Source organism: Tasmannia lanceolata, unplaced genomic scaffold (genome assembly GCF_043159265.1).
Source record: "Tasmannia lanceolata isolate RefF3 unplaced genomic scaffold, GAP_Taslan_0.1 ptg000029l, whole genome shotgun sequence".
NCBI lineage: Eukaryota > Viridiplantae > Streptophyta > Magnoliopsida > Canellales > Winteraceae > Tasmannia > Tasmannia lanceolata.
In genome coordinates this window covers 3,798,987-3,817,135 of record NW_027518706.1, presented here as the reverse complement: position 1 = coordinate 3,817,135, position 18,149 = coordinate 3,798,987, and the positions used below count along the sequence as shown (strand labels likewise).

The window sequence follows — 18,149 nt, the reverse complement described above, 5'->3', positions numbered from 1 at the left end:
AAGGAGTTGGAACACATTGGAATCATCATCCCTTGGAGGTAGGGGTGTAAACGGATCGAATTCGGAGCGGATATGGCTATATCCGAATTCGATTACAGTATAAACTATCCGAATTCGGATTCGAATTCGGATTCGACGGATATTTAATATCTATTACCGAATTCGTATCCGCCGGATATTGTTCGAATTCGGATATTATCCATATCCGTTTATTCGGTAAATTCGAACATTTTATTGCAGCACTTTATCTTTTTTCTCCTTACTCGAATGAATTTTCCAAACCCTAAAACTAGACATCTACATTCTCTTCATATGGTGTTGGCCGTACAGTACTTTCTGAAAAATACTGCACGTAACAAATTAAAACTTCATTTTATGGGGATTTTATATGGTGTGTGCCCATATAGTCCAGTATTTTTCAAAACAAATTTTGTATGACCCATTCCATTGGATAATCCAAGCCGTCCATTTGTTTGGCTACAACGTATTTCCATAGGATTATCCTTATCCTCTGGTCTATAAAGAGACTGACCATTATCAAAACTTATCGGAGGGTTAGGATCTACTCAATAGGCCTCCCAAGAGGATCGATCTTGAGTTTTAGCAGATCAATCACTGACTAGTAAAATCTGGCTTCGACCATATTAACATTTACCATAAATGGCTTTTCGTCAGCCTAATGGTTCAACCTTGGAAATCTTATAAATCTTGTTTTATTGATTCCAAAGACAAGTTGATCAATTAGCGTTAGCCCAAGGGTTCCCTTGGAGGTACTCTTAAGGAGGAGCTCAAATTCAAGTATCTAAGCAAGTCAAGTTCAATTGGAAGATTATTGGAGGCCAAGACAAAGAGAAGTGAGATTTTACTTAGACTATGCATCCTTCTCTTTTGCTTTATTTCAAGTCAAGGCACTCTCAAAACATTCCTAGAATACTTTTAAAATGAAGTTAAAACCTGCCCAAAAGTTTGTATAATTATCAAATGGTTTAAAAAATTAAAATTGGGAAAATCTGTTCCCGGTCGACCGGCCTCCTCTAGGTAAACCGGCCCAAAACTGGGAAAAATTCAAGTGTAACAGAATGCCAGTTTAGGTCGACCGACTCCCGGAGGTCGACCAGACCTGGTCAATCGAGACACCCCGGTCGACCGAGATTGCTCGAAATAGTTTTGAAAAAAAAAAAAAACTAGCCTTTGTAGCTAGTTTGGTCGACTGAGAGGATGCTCATCCGAGAGAGCCATTAGAGCATGGTGACGACTAGTTTTTGGGTGTGAAGGTTATATATACATCCATATGTGCACTTGAGAGTTTTTCTAATGATCTACCAACCCTCCTAAGCCTTATTAATCACTTTTTGCTTATTTTGTCTCATCCAATTTTTTTGCCTCGGCTTGAGATTAATCGTTGGAGTTTGGATTTAGGCTTTGATTTGTAATCCACTTTGAGATAGAGTTGTTCGAGCTATCCATTGTGCAATCAACCCCTAAAAGGGAGGCAAAGCTATCTACTTCACTCGTGCTATCATTATAAAGGTGGAAGGCACCATTCTTAAATCTATTGGAGATCGATTTGTAGGTGTGGCTCGAATCTGTCCATTGTAGAGGATTCAAAGAGTGGAGCACCTCAAAGAGCAACTCGAGAAGAGTGGAGTAGGACCTTGGGTTAAGGGACCGAACCACTATGAATCCGGTGTGCTTTTTCTCTTCTCCCTTATCTCCTTCTTTCTTTGTTTGTTGATTTGTGGTTATTATACTCTATTTCTCTTTTATTGTGTTAACCGATCATGATTAATTAATAAGGGATTAGGGTTAAAAGTTTTAAAGAAACTTTAAAGTTTTAATTCCCAACCAATTCACTGCCCTCTTGGTTGCCTAGACCTACATTTCAATTAGAAAGTTAGTTGAAGTAATGGTTTAATGTTTAGGTTGCAAATTCCATCCAAGATCAAAGTCAAGGAGCATGGATAAGGCATTGAAGAAATCTTGAAGATCAATGATGCTAAAGGAAAGATGGAGATCCGTGGAGAGGAGAGGGCTAGAAGAAGCCCAGATGGAAGATAAAAAATCAAGTTTTTTTAGTTTTTAGATTGTATAATTTAATTCATCACTTAGATTCTACTAGAGGCATTGAAGAGCCCTTAAAATGGTTTAAAATAAGTTAAACGTAATCAATAGTCAAGTGGACCAACAACCCATAGGACAAGAAAAGGATAAAAATGAAAAGAGCAAAAAGGGGGAATAGACCTTTCACAAACAATGCATCAGACGTCTGCCCAAACGTCCGTCAAAGATCTGTGAAGTGCAACAGACACAGAAATATTGATAGGCGTTTGTGAGAACTTGACAAACGTTTGCACATACGTCTGAAAACCCATATCAACCACCTGATAGCCATAAAGGCTAGTTTTAAGTTTTAACTACCCTTTAGAGGGCCATAACAACTAGTTTTGGTTTGGATTTCCTATATAAAGGGGTTCTACCCCCTTGTAACATTAAGACACACTCTTGGAATACCCTTGGAGATAAATTTGAGTGTTGTGCTTCTAATTGGATATTATTTGAGGGATTAGAGTATGATTCACCTATAAATCATTTGAAAGAAACTTGCAGTGAGGTTATTATTGTATTAGCCTTTGTGGAGGCAATTTATTTTCCATATTTGTAGTACGGCGAAGGGTACCTTGGCAACTCTCTGAAGACGAGCGTTGGGATAAAGCTCACAATAGTGGACAAGGCACGGATTCAACTTCGAGGCGGAGCTTTTGGGGATAAAAAGTTTGTTTATGGTTTTGACTCCACCCGTAAGATGCCGGGTTAGTGGAAGCCATGAAGAGGATATTCGTGGAGTGGATGTAGGTCGGTTCATGCTGGACCACTATAAAATCTCAGTGCACTCTTTCCTCTCTCTCTCTCTATCTTTATTTGCATCTTGATTTTATTTCTTAGTGCTTAAACTCAACACGGTTTCCACTGTTTTAGGCCCAATCCACTTTTTTCGACGCCACACATTCAGAAATTAACCAATAGGGGTGCTGTTGAAGCTGATTTTTGCAAGGGCACCCTTCATTATATCATTACTCTAATTGTTATTGTTCTAGGTTTTAATTTTAATTAATCTTTTAAAAGAGCAGCAATTTCTTAAACCCAATTCACCCCCTTCTTGGGTTGCCACTTGGGTCACTACACTATAGGCAGCCCAATTTTAACGCAACACCACCACATAAGAGATTTTGTAAATCTATTGTATATCTGAGATTTCTATTTCTATTGACATGGACCGCTAGCTAGGTAGATTTTATATGTAATCTCAAAAGATATCGACAAAATCCAAATTCTCAGCTATACGGTGTATGTGTTATCAACTCATCTCAAGCCAAGATGAAATCCTCTGCTCCTCTCTTGATGTTGGGCCTTCTGCTCACACTTTCGTTTGGTAAAATTTATCTTTTCTATTTGTTTTTTTCTTTTGGAAAATCTACTTGTTTATATTTTACTATATTTCAAGGAGCTGGGAATTGCCATGGATATTATTTTACAAGCTTTTTTTTTTGGAAAATGATTTTGTATGAAAAGACTGTAGAACATGAATAAAATTGTGGGCCCACTTTTATCTCTTCCCTATCTAATCAATCAAAGGTTTGAGATTTCTGTTTGGATTGCAAGAAAAACATTTCAGACGGAAAATTTTTTCTTAGGAAAAGTATTTTCTTTTCATGATTTAGAGGAAAATGATAGAATTATGGTTTGTTTAGAGGGATATTATCATAAATTGAAGGCAATATTTTTCCTTAAAATTGAATATGGTTGGTTCAAGTAATCTTTTTTAGTGTTATAAAAAAAAATGAACTTTTAAAAGTATTTTTCCTTTCCAAACATTTCTAGACAATTCCTGAAATCCAAACAGCTTCTTGATAGTGTACAAGGTTTTAAATTTCGGCCGAAATCCAAAATTTTGAACTTCAGTGAGGTCCGAAACCGAAACGTTCCGAAACCAAAATTGCCGAAATTTCGGTGAGATTTCTTGATAAAATATTAATTTTTTATTCCTTTACAAAATTTCAGCCGAAATTCAGCCCAAGAAAACGACATTTCGAGCGCTTCTACTGAATTTCGGGATTTCGGCTAAAATTTTAGTTTCGGTGAGGACCGAAATTACCTCCGAAACCGAAATTTAGAACCTTGATAGTGTATACCCTTGCCATCGGTCACTAATCTCTTTGGTTTTTTTTTTTTCTTTCACGTTGACAGGTGTCATCTCAGCACAACAACAAATGTGCCTGGAGAACCACTCTTTACCCAGTTGCGAGGCAATGCCATGTACCCTGTTATGTGCTGCCTCATATCCAGTGTCTATCTTTAACAAGTGTATTGACCAAATGCAATGCCAGTGTGGCTTCCCTGTACGTGCATACATCAAATAAAAAACAACATAAACATAGGGAAATGATATTCCTCTCCCTCCCCAACGGTTTCTATGGGAATGTTTCACTGTTTGAGGTTAAATTCACGCCTTTAACGTTTTTCTTTGCCTTTAAAACTAGCGAATAAAATGTTGGGGCGGGGGGGTTTTATCCGTCAGAGGGGGAAAATATCATTTCTTAAATATAATAAAAGTTGTACTTCAATTTATCCAGGGCATTTTATCTCTAGGCTTAGCTGGGAATTTTAATGCCTTCAATTTCTCCAAATAATAACAAATCAAAGTGAGTTTGGTTCGAACTCGTGCACTAGTGCGTACAATCTATCCCTTACAATCTAAAATGGTGTTGGCCAAGGCTCCTCAAGGTTGACCTACTAATGGAGATGGGATATCAAGCTTGGTGGGGCCAAAAATAGTGTGCCCAGAGGAAAACTTTGTGATTGGTGAGAAGCATCTTAGGAATCCTTTTGGGATTAACCAAAAGTCTTACTTCCTAGGGTTAGGGTCGATGAAGATTCTCCTCCCTTCTGAGGAGCTAGGAAGCACGGGTACTCTCCCGGAGCTCCCACACCCGCACCCGACACGTATGGGGTGCGGGTACGTCCGGGTACGCCTCGGGTACGTCTAGGGTACGTACCCCATTTAAAAAAAAAAAAACTATTTTATTGTCCATTTACTTAAGATTTACATGTAAATAACGGAATATCCCCATTTTGGATTTATTAAAAATAATTTCAACACCCAAATCTAAAAGGAAAAAAAGTCAACTCTCCGGTTCTAGTACAAAATTCAAAGAAAAAGGGTCAGGTCAAAATTTTAACTTTCTTAATTTCCAAACGGTGGGGTATTTTTCAAATTTTAAAAATTCATAAAATCTATCGTGTCCAAACATTATTAAATTCCAAAAGTCCGGTAAAAAATATCTCATAATTTGGTCTCTAAAAATTATTCATCTTGTCAGGCACTGGTCAACACACTGGTGACAGACTTCTTTTTCTAATGAATGATGTATTGATGCCTCATGTTCTGAAATATGGAACTTAATCACTTATGAAATGAAGAGTAATATTAGAATTTTTCATTTTGGTGATGTTATTGTTATTTGATTGCTCTACAATTATTTTTTAAATTTTTTATAAATATATAATAAAATATTAAAATATATTATTTTATTCGGCGTACCCGAACGTACCCGCACCCAGTTTTTTTGGCAAATCACGTACCCACGTGCCCGTGTCGTGTCGTACCTGCACCCCGTATCCGTACCCGTGCTTCATAGCTGAGGAGTAAACACTTTTATAAGCTTATGGAACCAGACGAGTTTTTGGTTTGGTCAATGTGAGACTATTCGGCTTTCACTTTTTGTTGAAAAAGATGTCGGACCCGTTGAGTGGGCGCAAGCATGCCTGGGCGCTGGTAGACCTTCAAAAAGTGACCCGGACCCGCGAGTCTACTCGGACCACCCGTAACTTACAAGTCCGGGTCACTAAATTAGTGACCCAATGAAATTTAACCTGGCCGTACGGGCCCCATCAAAACTGAGCCGTGTGGGTGGACCCGCGGGTGCCCATAAAATCCCAAATGATCAAGATTTTATATGGTGTAAGCCCTTATAGTCCTGTATTTTTAGAAAGTACTATACGGACCACATCAGAGGGCTAGGATCATCCTAAAGAAATGATTTTTGGGTCACAACCTATTTACCTTGTGTTCCACACATGGACGGTTTAGATCATCCTAACCCAATGAAATTTAACCTGGCCGTACAGGTCCCGTCAAAACTGAGCCATGTGGGTGGACCCGCGGGTGCCCCGTAAAATCCCAAATGATCAAGATTTTATATGGTGTAAGCCCTTATAGTCCTATACTTTTAGAAAGTACTATACGGACCACATCAGAGGGCTAGGATCATCCTAAAGAAATGATTTTTGGGGCACAACCTATTTACCTTGTGTTCCACACATGGACGGTTTAGATCATCCTATTATAGTGTCGGAAGCCTACAACAGCTTAGAGAAGGCTAATTTTCGGTTGGATTCGGAATTGAAGATATTGAGGAAGGGTGGGAGTGAGGCATATCCACCTGACATAGAGGCAGTGAGAGTGGAGGCAAGGGAAGAAGCTCAGAAGGAGACGGAGGCAGAGTTGTATGATCTGCTTGTGTGTCTGGGCCAAGAACAGAGCAAGGTGGAGAAGTTGTGTGCAAGGTTGGCAAAATTGGGCGAGGACGACTCTCTCCTTGAAGGGATTGGAGATGATGCTGGTCTTCCCGAAGGGGATGAAGATGGAAGTCTAAGTTGTATATCTCCAAATTTTCACTCATTTTCAATCAAGTTGCTTTTATTTTATTGTATAGAAGTTTGTTAGCAGGACTTGGTAAGGGGAACACAGCACGGTATGGCATTGGCATCACCCTGCGAGTTGGCCTGCACAGCTTCCTCAAAATCATTTTCCTATTGTATATCATGATGTTCAACAACTATGAAGATCTTTATTCTTTCTGTTTATGGTGAAAAATTCAAAGGGTATTCAATTAAGGTTCTCTTGTGGTGAAAAATTTAAAGGGTTTATTCTTTCTGTTTATTTGTGTTCAATCTTTACTGAGAAGAGAAGAGATCAAAAGGGTTACAGTTTTTGGGTATTGAAGTAATCCGTTGTAATCTTTTGTTTGGTCTTTTTTCTTATAGTCGAAGATCTTGATGTCACCTGTGTGTGCAGGCATCTTGGTTGGACCAACCACCGACATTGGAGATTAGATGTTCGCAGAAGGCCCCTAGGCGGCTAATCGTCCACTTCCACGGTCGACCGTGCTCGGTCCATCGTCGACCGTGAATTCTTGTTTTTGGACAGTTTCATTCTCTTTCAATTTCTCTCTTTCCACTTACGAATAATGACTTTAATTTCATTTTTAGTCATTTTAGGTTTGATTAAACTACCCTTAGTGCCACTAACTACAAGACAACTGTCCATGTCCACGGTCAACTGTGTTCAGTCCATGGTTGACAGTGAAATCTTGTTTTTGGACGGTTCCATTCTCGTTCAATTTCTCTTTCCACTTATGAATAATGACTTTAATTTCATTTTTAGCCATTTTATGTTTTTTTTTAACTACCCTTAGTGCCATTAACCGTAAGATGCATGAGAGTTTGGTTTACGACTAACTTTTACTGCTAAGACTTCAATCTTCTTCAATTCTTCAATCTTTATGCTTGATTAATGTATCTTCAAAATCTTTCTTCATGCTCCAAGTTTTATGCTTTGATCCATGCTTCAAATTGACCTTTGAAGAGATTAACATTCAAAGATTAGTAGAACAACTTATATCAAATATCATATTGTATTTTGTTATCGTCAAAGCATGACTTAAGAGTGATCAGAGTTGAACCCTTGGGCTAAAAATCTCCATTTTTTTTATGATCACAAACACAAAATGATTTCCCCTTCTAAGCACCCCCTCATTGACTGTTTTAAACAAAATTTGCCCCCTCTTAATTTATACTTTGTTTAAAGGGATTTGCTAGCCAATTTCGCAGAAAGACATTTTGCGGCTGGCTTTTGGATGTGAGAAGAGTCACCTCAGAAGAATTAAATAAGACAAAATGCACCAAAAAGTAACCTGTGTGACTGTTCTCGCATGCAAAGCTAGCCGTGAAATGGCTTTCAACGAAATTGGCAAGCAAATCCCCTGTTTAAAACAAATAATTTTCAAAACTAAGTTTGACAAAATATCAATATTCTCTCCCACTTTTCATCAGCAAAAAGATGGGGCTAGAGTGATTTAAATTTAATTCAATTCTATCAAAACCATATTTTTCAAATTGAGGTTTAAAACTAGTAGGAGGTTCATGATAAATCAAACAATTAGAGCATTAGATTTTTCATCCTTTGTCATAGTTCATAGATATAACATGTTAATAAAATCATAGAATCATTCTCACCTTTTTTGTCTCAAATAGGTAATCCTTTCAAAGAAAATTTTAGACGAGATCTATATTTTCCCTTTTTTTAATTAAAGATAATTTCTAGAAGAATTTCCAATTTATCCATGGATTGATAAAAAGATATTAACAATCATATCAAGACATTTACAAAATTTTCATATGAAGGATTTCATAAAGTTCCTCTATGGTTGGAACCTTGGGCTAATTCATTTTCTTTTCAATACTTTTCAACTGCTATATTTTCCATCGCATAATTTTGAGAATATCTGGATGAACTCAGATACTACAAAGCGCTAGGGTTCACAAATATCTGGATTGAATCAGACAATAAAATTCTGATTGATTTACTTAAAGACAATAAAACTCCTCTATGGACTACTAAATTGTATTGGCAGGAACTAATATAGTTGATCATGGAGCTGGAGCCTAGGATATCCCATGCCTATAGAGAGGCCAACCAAGTTGCCTACTCTCTCTCTCTCTCTCTCTCTCTCTCTCTCTCTCTCTCTCTCTCTCTCTCTCTCTTTTAATGGTGAAAGGATTTCATGAATGAGAAAAGAGATTGAGAAGATCCCTAAAATACAACATCAGAGCGTACTCAATATGCATGATCTAGATTATAAAGAACGATGATTTAGAGGGGAATAAAGTCGAAAAACTCAATGCTCTCTTTGGATAAACCATCTCTAGCTAGCCTATCAGCCTCACCATTAGCTGACCTCCTCACATGTATAAAGGAAATTGAGGCCGACCCAATTCTATCTTAAATCTCGTCGAATAAAGCTACAAATCTCCAAGGTACCATATGTGGACCTTTAAGCCATCTAATTACATTGAGAGAGTCCCCTTCAACCACTACGTTATTCAAATCCTCGTTATGAAGCAGCTTTATACCATCGTGAACGGCTCATACTTCCGCTTCATTTGTAGCTGCCACTCTGATCGGACCTAAAAACGCCCATAATACCACCTAGTCTTCATTTCTCAAGAGGCCTCCAATACCGGAGGGCCATGATTTCCTATACTGGAACCATCAAGGAACCATCAAGGTTTAGCTCTAGAATCCCTTGGGCAGGCAGCAACCATGCTTGAATTACTTTCGGTACATTGCTAGCCTCACAACATATTTCTTTCAATTACGAGATGTTTTTCCATACTTTCTGCATTCAGTTCTAGCTATTTATGCACCTTCTGATCAACCTGAACAACAAATACGGATCAAAGCAAAGTTTTCACCCAAGAAATCATTAAGGCAATCGCTTTGTTGAAGATGAACTAATCTCCCTTTGAGAAACCTTTGAATATCCAGGTATTTCTTTCCTTCCATAAAACCCAAATTGTAGCAAGGAATGAAACTTGCCACAATAGTTTTCCTTTTTCCTTCCATGGAGCCATAGTCCAGCTTTCCAAATGTTCCATAATTCTTTCATGGAGCCATAGTCCAGTTTTCCAAATGTTTACCTCTTCTTTTCTCATTAACTCTTATTTTATAATTAACTTTTCTTAAAACTCATATGTAACTAATATTTGTTGTCATCCCCATCCCATAGACCTAAAGTACTAAACAAATACTCTTTCAATATTATATTCATTACATCGTATTGGTCTCTCTTTCTCAACAAATATTCTTCCAATATTATATTCATTGTGTCGTATTGGTCTCACTCGATGGATATTGGAGACTGAAAATAAATTGATTAGATTGATGAATGCACTGTAATTTGATTTTCATTTTTCTTTAGGACTTATAGTTGCTTAATCGTAAGATTCATTTGTTTGTTAATGGATACCATATATATTTTTTTGCAAATTATAATTAGTGATTCCTTGGTGAGTTTTGCCCGTGAGACCAGGTTCCTAAATAAATTCTGGGTTTAAGACCAAAAAAAAAAAAAAGAAGGTCATGAGTATGGGTTTTTTACAAATTAGAGGAAAGCCATTTGGACCAGGATATCTTTCCTTTTTCTTGGAAAATAGAGCCTCTCACTTTCTCCTCGGAGAAATCCCTCTCCGACCATCGGGCTTCGGCATCCATTCAAACTCCTTTGTATATAACTTGGAGAAGTACTGATGCCAAAAATATCTATATAGAAATTGGATCCAGACATATCTATATAAGTACCTTACGGTGATGTTTTTGTTATTCCTGAGGTGGGAATGTAATTGTTTTCTTATTCCTACGGGGGGGAGAGAGGGGTATATAATTGTTGGTAACAATTCAAGTAATATCTAGAGGGTGCACTGATATGTCTTATTTTGCATGATACCGAGCTACAAACCTTTCCTAGCAGCAACGTTACATGCTCCATTGTAGTAATTGTTGAGTCATTAAGTTTCGAACAAAGCCATAGAATCCATTGAAAGCTCAGTTCATGCAATTTAAAAACTCTTCACATTTTGGTCGTCTTGAAGGATGCCTGTCATATCACCGTGGCACGGAAGGGCGAAGGCTTGTTTCGTTTCAGCTTCAGTAAAGGGGCAATGCTTTGCATTTGGTATAGATTCTAAGCCATCTTATTTGACACCTACATAGAGGAATTTTGCTGCTTCTTTGATTGTCTTACATCATGCTTCTATTTTATGTTAACATGATGGGCCTCTCTATGCAGACTAATATCTTTCTATTCAACATCCTGTTCATCATGATTTATTTTCTGAAGCAGAAAAATACAGATGGCCAAGCAATGTTAGCATCTGCAATGACTCAACCACTTTCAATTTCTCATGCCACTTTTGAGGACAATATTATCATGCCATTTGGAAGGTACATGAAGAATGAGATGAAACACTCCATTTTGATTTTCTTACTGTATGTGGATATTTCTCTCATCTTCAGTTCTATGGGATTGCTAACCTCTCTTCTATTTAAATGCCCCTATTTTTAGCCTAAAAACTTTATCCATTTTCTTTCTACCTAACTTACCGCAATTTGTTCTTCTATGACAGCATGCTATTACATGGTCTTATTTTGAGCGATGCTGATGGGGATCTTGAGGTAATGTGATGAGTTTCCTTTTCTTGATGTATAACAAAAACATTTCAGGGCTGTCAGGATACATGGATATTGGAATCTTGGATTTCCTCAAAATCCTGGATGGGAGACGAGTGAAGAAGGAGACCTTCCGTTGTTTTCTGATTTCTCGCCCTTCTTTCCGTCGAGCGAGAGAGCAGGAGATCGTCCCGTGTTTCCAGGTCCTAGAAATCTCAAGATGGGATAGAGATTTCTCAAACCTGGATTTCTTACTTAAAATCCAGAATTTTACACTGCTTTCAAACTAAAACCTGGATTCTCAAAACCATGTATCCAAAAAGCTCCTTAGTGAATATAGAAAGATAACAATATAGGATGAAAGAACTTTGTCAACACATCAATTTGGTCTGGGAAGAGCATTGGCTATTTTATTTGCCTCATGCGAGATGTCCATTTGCTAAATCCAAACCCTCATCCTCTAATATATATTAATCTGGACTTCTTGTCAAATGTTATAATGGCATTGGGATATTTTCTCTCAACAATGAGTTGTCTTGGTAATGAACTACAAAAGATATTGAACCCTTCCAGTAGTCTGCAAACCTCACTTAATTTATATCCTCAAATTTTATTGGTCCTGAATAGGTTACCATTTATCTGTTTAGATGGAAACGGGTATATTATTGACAGAAAACCCTTACGGAAGTGCCAGAGACTGTCCCACATGAAGATCGGTTGTAATTAAACTTCTCTAGCTACTGAGTCATCTATATCATTCGCTATTCTCTGACAACATGAAAAAGGATGTCAATTTTCTATTAAGTTGGTGAAATCCGGTGGAGTTGGGATCCATTTTGTGCTTCTTTTCCCTTTAACCCTCTTATTCCTAATAATCCTTGTATTCAAACTTGTCATACAAATCCAAAATAGAGAATGATTTTTTGTCATTTGTCACCCTGGCTTTGATCCTTATACGTCTGCCAAACAACGAAAAACTAATCTCATACGTTAGTCCCATGAAGACTTTTGAATGGGAAATGTGTTTTTAATGAAGCAGTTAGACATGCTTAAGTTTAAAAATGTTTAAAGAAAACAAAACTGGTGGGTTTTGGTCTGACGACATTTGGCAAAAACTAGATGACTCCAAGTAGGGGTGTTAATGGATCCACTTCGGATCGGATCCAGCTATGTCTTAGTCACGATCCATTTTAAAGATTAAGAAAACTGGTGGGGAATTTGGTGTGATGACATGTGGCAGAAACTAGATGACTCCAAGTAGGGGTGTCAACGGATCTAATTCGGATTGGATGTGCTTATGTCTTAGTCATGATCCATTTCAAATTGGAGTGTCCTATTAAGTGCCACTTACATCTATATATATATATATATATATATATATATATATATATATATATATATATATATATATATATATATATAAAGCTGAATGTGGTAAGCTCGAGTGGCGCCACGTGGCACCCCACTGCATTCCAAAATTTAAAACCGCTTTAAGGGGATGTTGCACACCGTTTTATACGTATTCCTCCATCACCACATTCCTCTATCACACGTAACCTTAATAAAGTATCTTTTTCCAATATACAGTGCTTTTGAACTATCATTCCCCAATTCTTTTCTTCATAGTTCCCAATAGATGATGTAATTTTTATATCCATAATGATCTTAATCAATGGAGCAACTATTTACGTTAAGGTTTCTCTATTGCTCTTATTCCAAATCTTCCATACACTGCAAATGGAGAAATGGTCGAAAGGATTATACCTATACCAAAAAGATGATTGTGTTTCATTCTAACCAAGTCCATCACGGAATTAGAATAAAAACAAAACGATACCAAACCTTTTAAAATTCATATTCACATTAATTACACTAAGAAGGTTTTTTTCTTCACTACCATGTTTTTCCATTTTCAGAGACGCCTCCAATGCCAGTTGGACCTAGGTTGCTACTCTACCTTCAAAGTTGAGCTTGGGAGACTAATGCATGAGTTTACGGAAAGATCATTATACATGCCACTTTGATACCAAGTTGGCGTGGGACGATCTATGGGAGGAGCGTTAGGGGGTGAAAAGGATGGGTGAAAATTACAGTTTTGGATCATAAAATTTGTGTTTAGATTGGAAAGTATTTCTACTAGGTTTAGAGTAGGTTTAAAAGACTGTAGATTTACACCATAAATGTGCAGACATATGCCGGGAAGGTAAAAACATATGCTGAGAAGGTGCAGACATGTCGGAAAAGCATAGCTAGAGTTTTAGGGAGCCTAAGAGGTGCATGGATCAAGAATAATATGTACAGATCAAAAACTGAAAATAAAGAGGACTAAAAAAAGAAATTAAAGGTAAAGATCAGAGAAAAGAATTACATAAAGAGGTAAAAAGAGAGGAGAGAGGTAGTGTACCCTTTAGGGTTTTCTCCTGGATTATGGTTCAACCAAGTTTGGGAGCAAAAAGCTTCTTTCTCTATTGTGTGTTATCAAAAGTGGCCAAAGGTCCTACATTTATAGAGAAAATAAAACTTGGACTTAAATACTTGATCCATTAATTGTAGTAGAATCCCAATACCAACTCAAGAGAAATTAGAATTCCTAACTTAACTAGAACAACATACATGAACATCTCCAACCACCAATAGGTTACTAGACTTCTTTTAAGTTGCAAGGGTGGGCCCTAGGAATCACTTAAACTTGAGTGATTAATTACAAATGACTCAATTACCCTTGTCACTTAAGATTTTCATAATACACTTTTGGCCCCATTTTAAAGTTTAAACACCTACGTCTTAAAGAAACGAAGTGATATTGGTGGGAAAATACCGTGGTACTCCTACTTCCAGTTCTTTACCAGTAAATCCTATCACTGGCACAGTTGAAAGCTTGGTTGGTGAACCTGCTGATAAACTACAACCGTTGGATCGATCACCATCGGTAGGACGGTAGCGGAGACTGACTCTAACTCTTCCCGAGGTAATCCTATCATTGGTGGTGGTGAATGCCTGGCTGGTGTGACTGCAGATGAAGCACCTCCTTGCCTTCTTGAACCTATAGCCGTGGAAGGTGAAAAACCCATTATCATGGACTGTGAAGGTGGTAATGAAATTGAGCTACGCGAGATGGAAAAAATGGGCACAGCCCTAGATTCAATTTCTGGAAGATAATGAAGCATCCAGAGAGATGATTCTGGAGGTCATTGAAAGGGATACCGCTCCTCAATCCATTACCAGGCCGAAAGGTAAGGGGTCGAGGGAACTGAGGCGATTGCTATAAAGCAGTCCGAGGGAATGCGGGAAACAAACAATTGCTTCATAAAGATGATTTTCTAGAATATAAGGGGTTTAGGGTCCGAAAGAAAAAGGTTGGCCGTCAAGGATCTCCGCAAACACAAAAAGCCGGATGTCTTAGTTTTAATTGAATCAGAGACCATGCGGGTTACTGAGCAGCTGATAAATGATATATGGGAGAGAACAAATAGGCAATGGGTCGCGAAGGAGGTGGTGGGAACGCCGGGGGGTATCATCATCATTTGGAGAGATGACATTATGTCAATGATGGAGGTTGAAACAGAGCGTTACACGGTAACTGCACGACTGAATCACATTCCCTCTAATCTTAACTGCTTGTTAACAACGGTTTATGGCCTAGCCTGGGCGAGGGACCGAAAACATCTATGGCCGGAACTGAAGAATATCCGCGACTGGATTGGGGGTCCGTGGATAATCGGGGGAGACTTCAATACAATTCGATGCCCGGAGGAGAAAACTCCGATTGGCCGAATTAACACTAGCATGCGCAGGTTATCCGATTTTATCTTAGACTTCAAATTGTTAGATCTTCCCCTGGAAGGAGATAAATACACATGGACGAATAGTCAAGACCCTTTAGTGCTCGACAGACTTGATCGGATCCTATTGTCTAAGGAATGGGAAGACTTGTTTCCCAGCATAAGTCAAAGGGCGCTTCCTAGGCCGATCTCCGATCACAACCCCATCATGCTCGAATTATCGGAATATACTAGTGGCCCAAGACCTTTCAGATTCGATATGGATCTATGCGAATTGCCAGATTTTGAGGATCTCATAAAGGGATGGTGGAATGAATTGAACACTTCTGGATGGTATGGTTTCGTATTCGGCATCAGACTTAAACATCTCAAAGTTAGAATTCGGAATTGGGCAAAGGTTGCTCGCGAAACGTAGGAACGTGCCAAAGTCGAAGTCTTGGCTGAACTGAGTGAATTGGAAAAATCTGAAGAATCTCATTCTCTTCGGGATAGCGAACGTCAACGGCCGATGGAGTTGAAAGTAACCTATGAAGAGATCATAAGGAGAGAAGAGATCAACTGGTGACAGAAATCCCGGGTTACATGGTTGAAGGAGGGAGACAACAACTCAAAATTCTTCCACAAAATGGCCAATTTCCGGAGGCGAATCAATCAATTTGCGGAATTGGAGCAGAAGGGTGGGGAGAGGGATGTGGATTATATAAAGCGCCTAAAGTTATTCCTAGAGAAGCAGTGCAGTGAAATTCTGGTTAGTCTGTACATACCTTGCATGTGATTCTTTCGAGAGAGTGAAGTGAATTCAGGTGCCTTTGAGCACGCCCAACGCCTTTAATTGCACTACACTTACTAAATATTTTCTGAAATGTTGGATTTTTATGTTATTAAGGACCTTCTTGGCCGAAATGCGACTTTAGCTGAGGATTTGGCCAAGTCGGGTGGATGCGGTGCTTCCTCTTCTAATCAGAAAGTCCATGGTGGTACACAATTTGTGACTCTCCGTCGAGACCTTCAAGACGCAATGCAACATGTAGAGATGCTCAAGTCGGAGAAAGCAAAGATTGAAGCCGATGCATTGATGTATCAAAACTTAGTTGTGAAGCTTGAGTCTAATCTAAAAAGCCTGTTGGACGCCTACAACAGCTTAGAGCAGGCTAATTTTCTGTTGGATTAAAAATTGAAGATCTTGACGAAGGGTGGGAGTGAGGCATATCCTAACATAGAGGCAGTGAGAGTGGAGGCAAGGGTAGAAGCTCAGAAGGAGAGCGAGGTAGAGTTGAATGATCTGCTTATGTGTCTGGGCCAAGAACAGAGCAAGGTGGAGAAGTTGTGTGCAAGGTTGGCAGAATTGGGCAAGGACATCGACTCTCTTCTTGAAGGTATTGGAGATGACGTTGGTCTTCCCGAAGGGGATGAAGATGAAGTCTAAGTTGTATGTCTCCAAATTTTGCTCATTTTCAATCAAGCTGCTTTAATTTATTGTATAGAAGTTTGTTAGCAGGACGTGGTAGGGGGAACACAGAGCTGGAAGGCATTTGCATCACCCTGCGAATTGGCCTGACTACACACAGCTTCCTTAAAATCATTTTCCTAATGTATATCAAGATGTTCAGCAACTATGAAGATCTTTATTCTTTCTGTTTATAAATAGAAATTGAAAGGGTTTTCAATTAGGATTCTCTTGTGATGAGAAATTCAAAGGGTTTATTCTTTCTGTTTATTTTTGTTCAACCTTGATTGAGAAGAGAAGGGATCAAAAGGGTTACGGTTTTTTTTTTTTTTTGAAATAGAAAAGGGTTACGGTTTTGTATTGAAATAATCAGTTGTAATCTTTTGTTTCGTCTTTTTTCTTATAGTGGAAAGTCTTGATGTCACCTGTGCGTGCAAGCATCTTGGTTGGACCAACCATGGTCGGCTGATGAACTAGCCGTTGCAGATTGGATGTTTGCAAAAGGCCTCTTGACGGTTAATCGTCCACCTCCACGGTCAACCGTGCTCAGTCCCGTGAATTCTTGTTTTTGGGCAGTTTCATTGTCTTTCAATTTCTCTCTTTCCACATATGAATAACGACTTCAATTTCATTTTTAGTCATTTTAGGTTTGATTAGACTACCCTTAGGGCCACTAACCTCAAGATGCATGAGGGGTTAGTTTACAAACTAACTTTTACTGCTAAGACTTCAATCTTCTTCAATTCTTCATTCTTTATGCCTGATTAATGTATCTTCAAACTCTTTCTTCGTGCTCCAAGTTTTATGCTTTGATCCATGCTTTAATATGCTTCAAATTGACCTTTGAAGAGAAATTAACATTCAAAGATCAGTATAACAACTAATATCAAATATTGTATTTTGTTATCGTCAAAGCATGACTTAAGAGTGACCAACGTTGAACCCTTTAGCTAAAAATCTATCGTCAAAGCATGACTAATATAGTTGATCATGGAGCTGGAGCCTAGGATATCCCATGCCTATAGAGAGGCCAATCAAGTTGCCTACTCCTTGGCAAATTATGCTTGAAAAAGTAAAAGGTAATAAAGCATTTAGTCGGTGGAAGGATCTTCTTTTTAATGCTAGGGGTGCTATTAGATGTGATGCTTTGGGTAATCCAAACATCCGTTGTAAGTTGAGGTAAGGTGGAATGTCCCCCCTCCAGTAATTTTTTCTTTTCTTTCATCAATAAAATTCAAGGTGCCACTCCGGGTTCCTAGATAAATTTCAGGGTAAAAAATCGGCAACTCTTTCCTCTCTTGAAAAATGACCAATATACCTTATCTAATAAAAAAAAAAAGAAAATAGAAAAATTATTAAAAAAAAATCATAAAATACTCAAGGAAAATGACCACAATACCTTGTCATTGGATAAAAATTTGGAAAAAATAGAAAAAAAATCCTAAAAAGGAAACAATCATAAAATACTCTCATATCATAGAAAATGACCAAAGATATGGAAAATATCCATATATAATAAACAAAATGAATAGAAAAGAATAAAAATCTAAAATTTATAAAAATCCTAAAATAC

General features: G+C 38.0%; 2 protein-coding genes across 5 annotated transcripts in view; one reads left to right on the top strand and one right to left on the bottom strand.

Moving 5' to 3' along the window:
- LOC143859232 (receptor kinase-like protein Xa21) overlaps positions 1–18,149 on the bottom strand; it is a 72,027-nt gene that overhangs the window by 13,157 nt on the left and 40,721 nt on the right. The gene's annotated exons all lie outside the window — the stretch shown is intronic.
- On the top strand, positions 14,247–16,780 carry LOC143859362 (golgin candidate 6-like). The gene is made up of 2 exons (XM_077370084.1): positions 14,247–15,877; positions 16,016–16,780. Exons 1-2 carry the CDS (start codon positions 15,755–15,757, stop codon positions 16,298–16,300), a joined length of 408 nt encoding a protein of 135 aa, XP_077226199.1. The 5' UTR covers positions 14,247–15,754; the 3' UTR covers positions 16,301–16,780.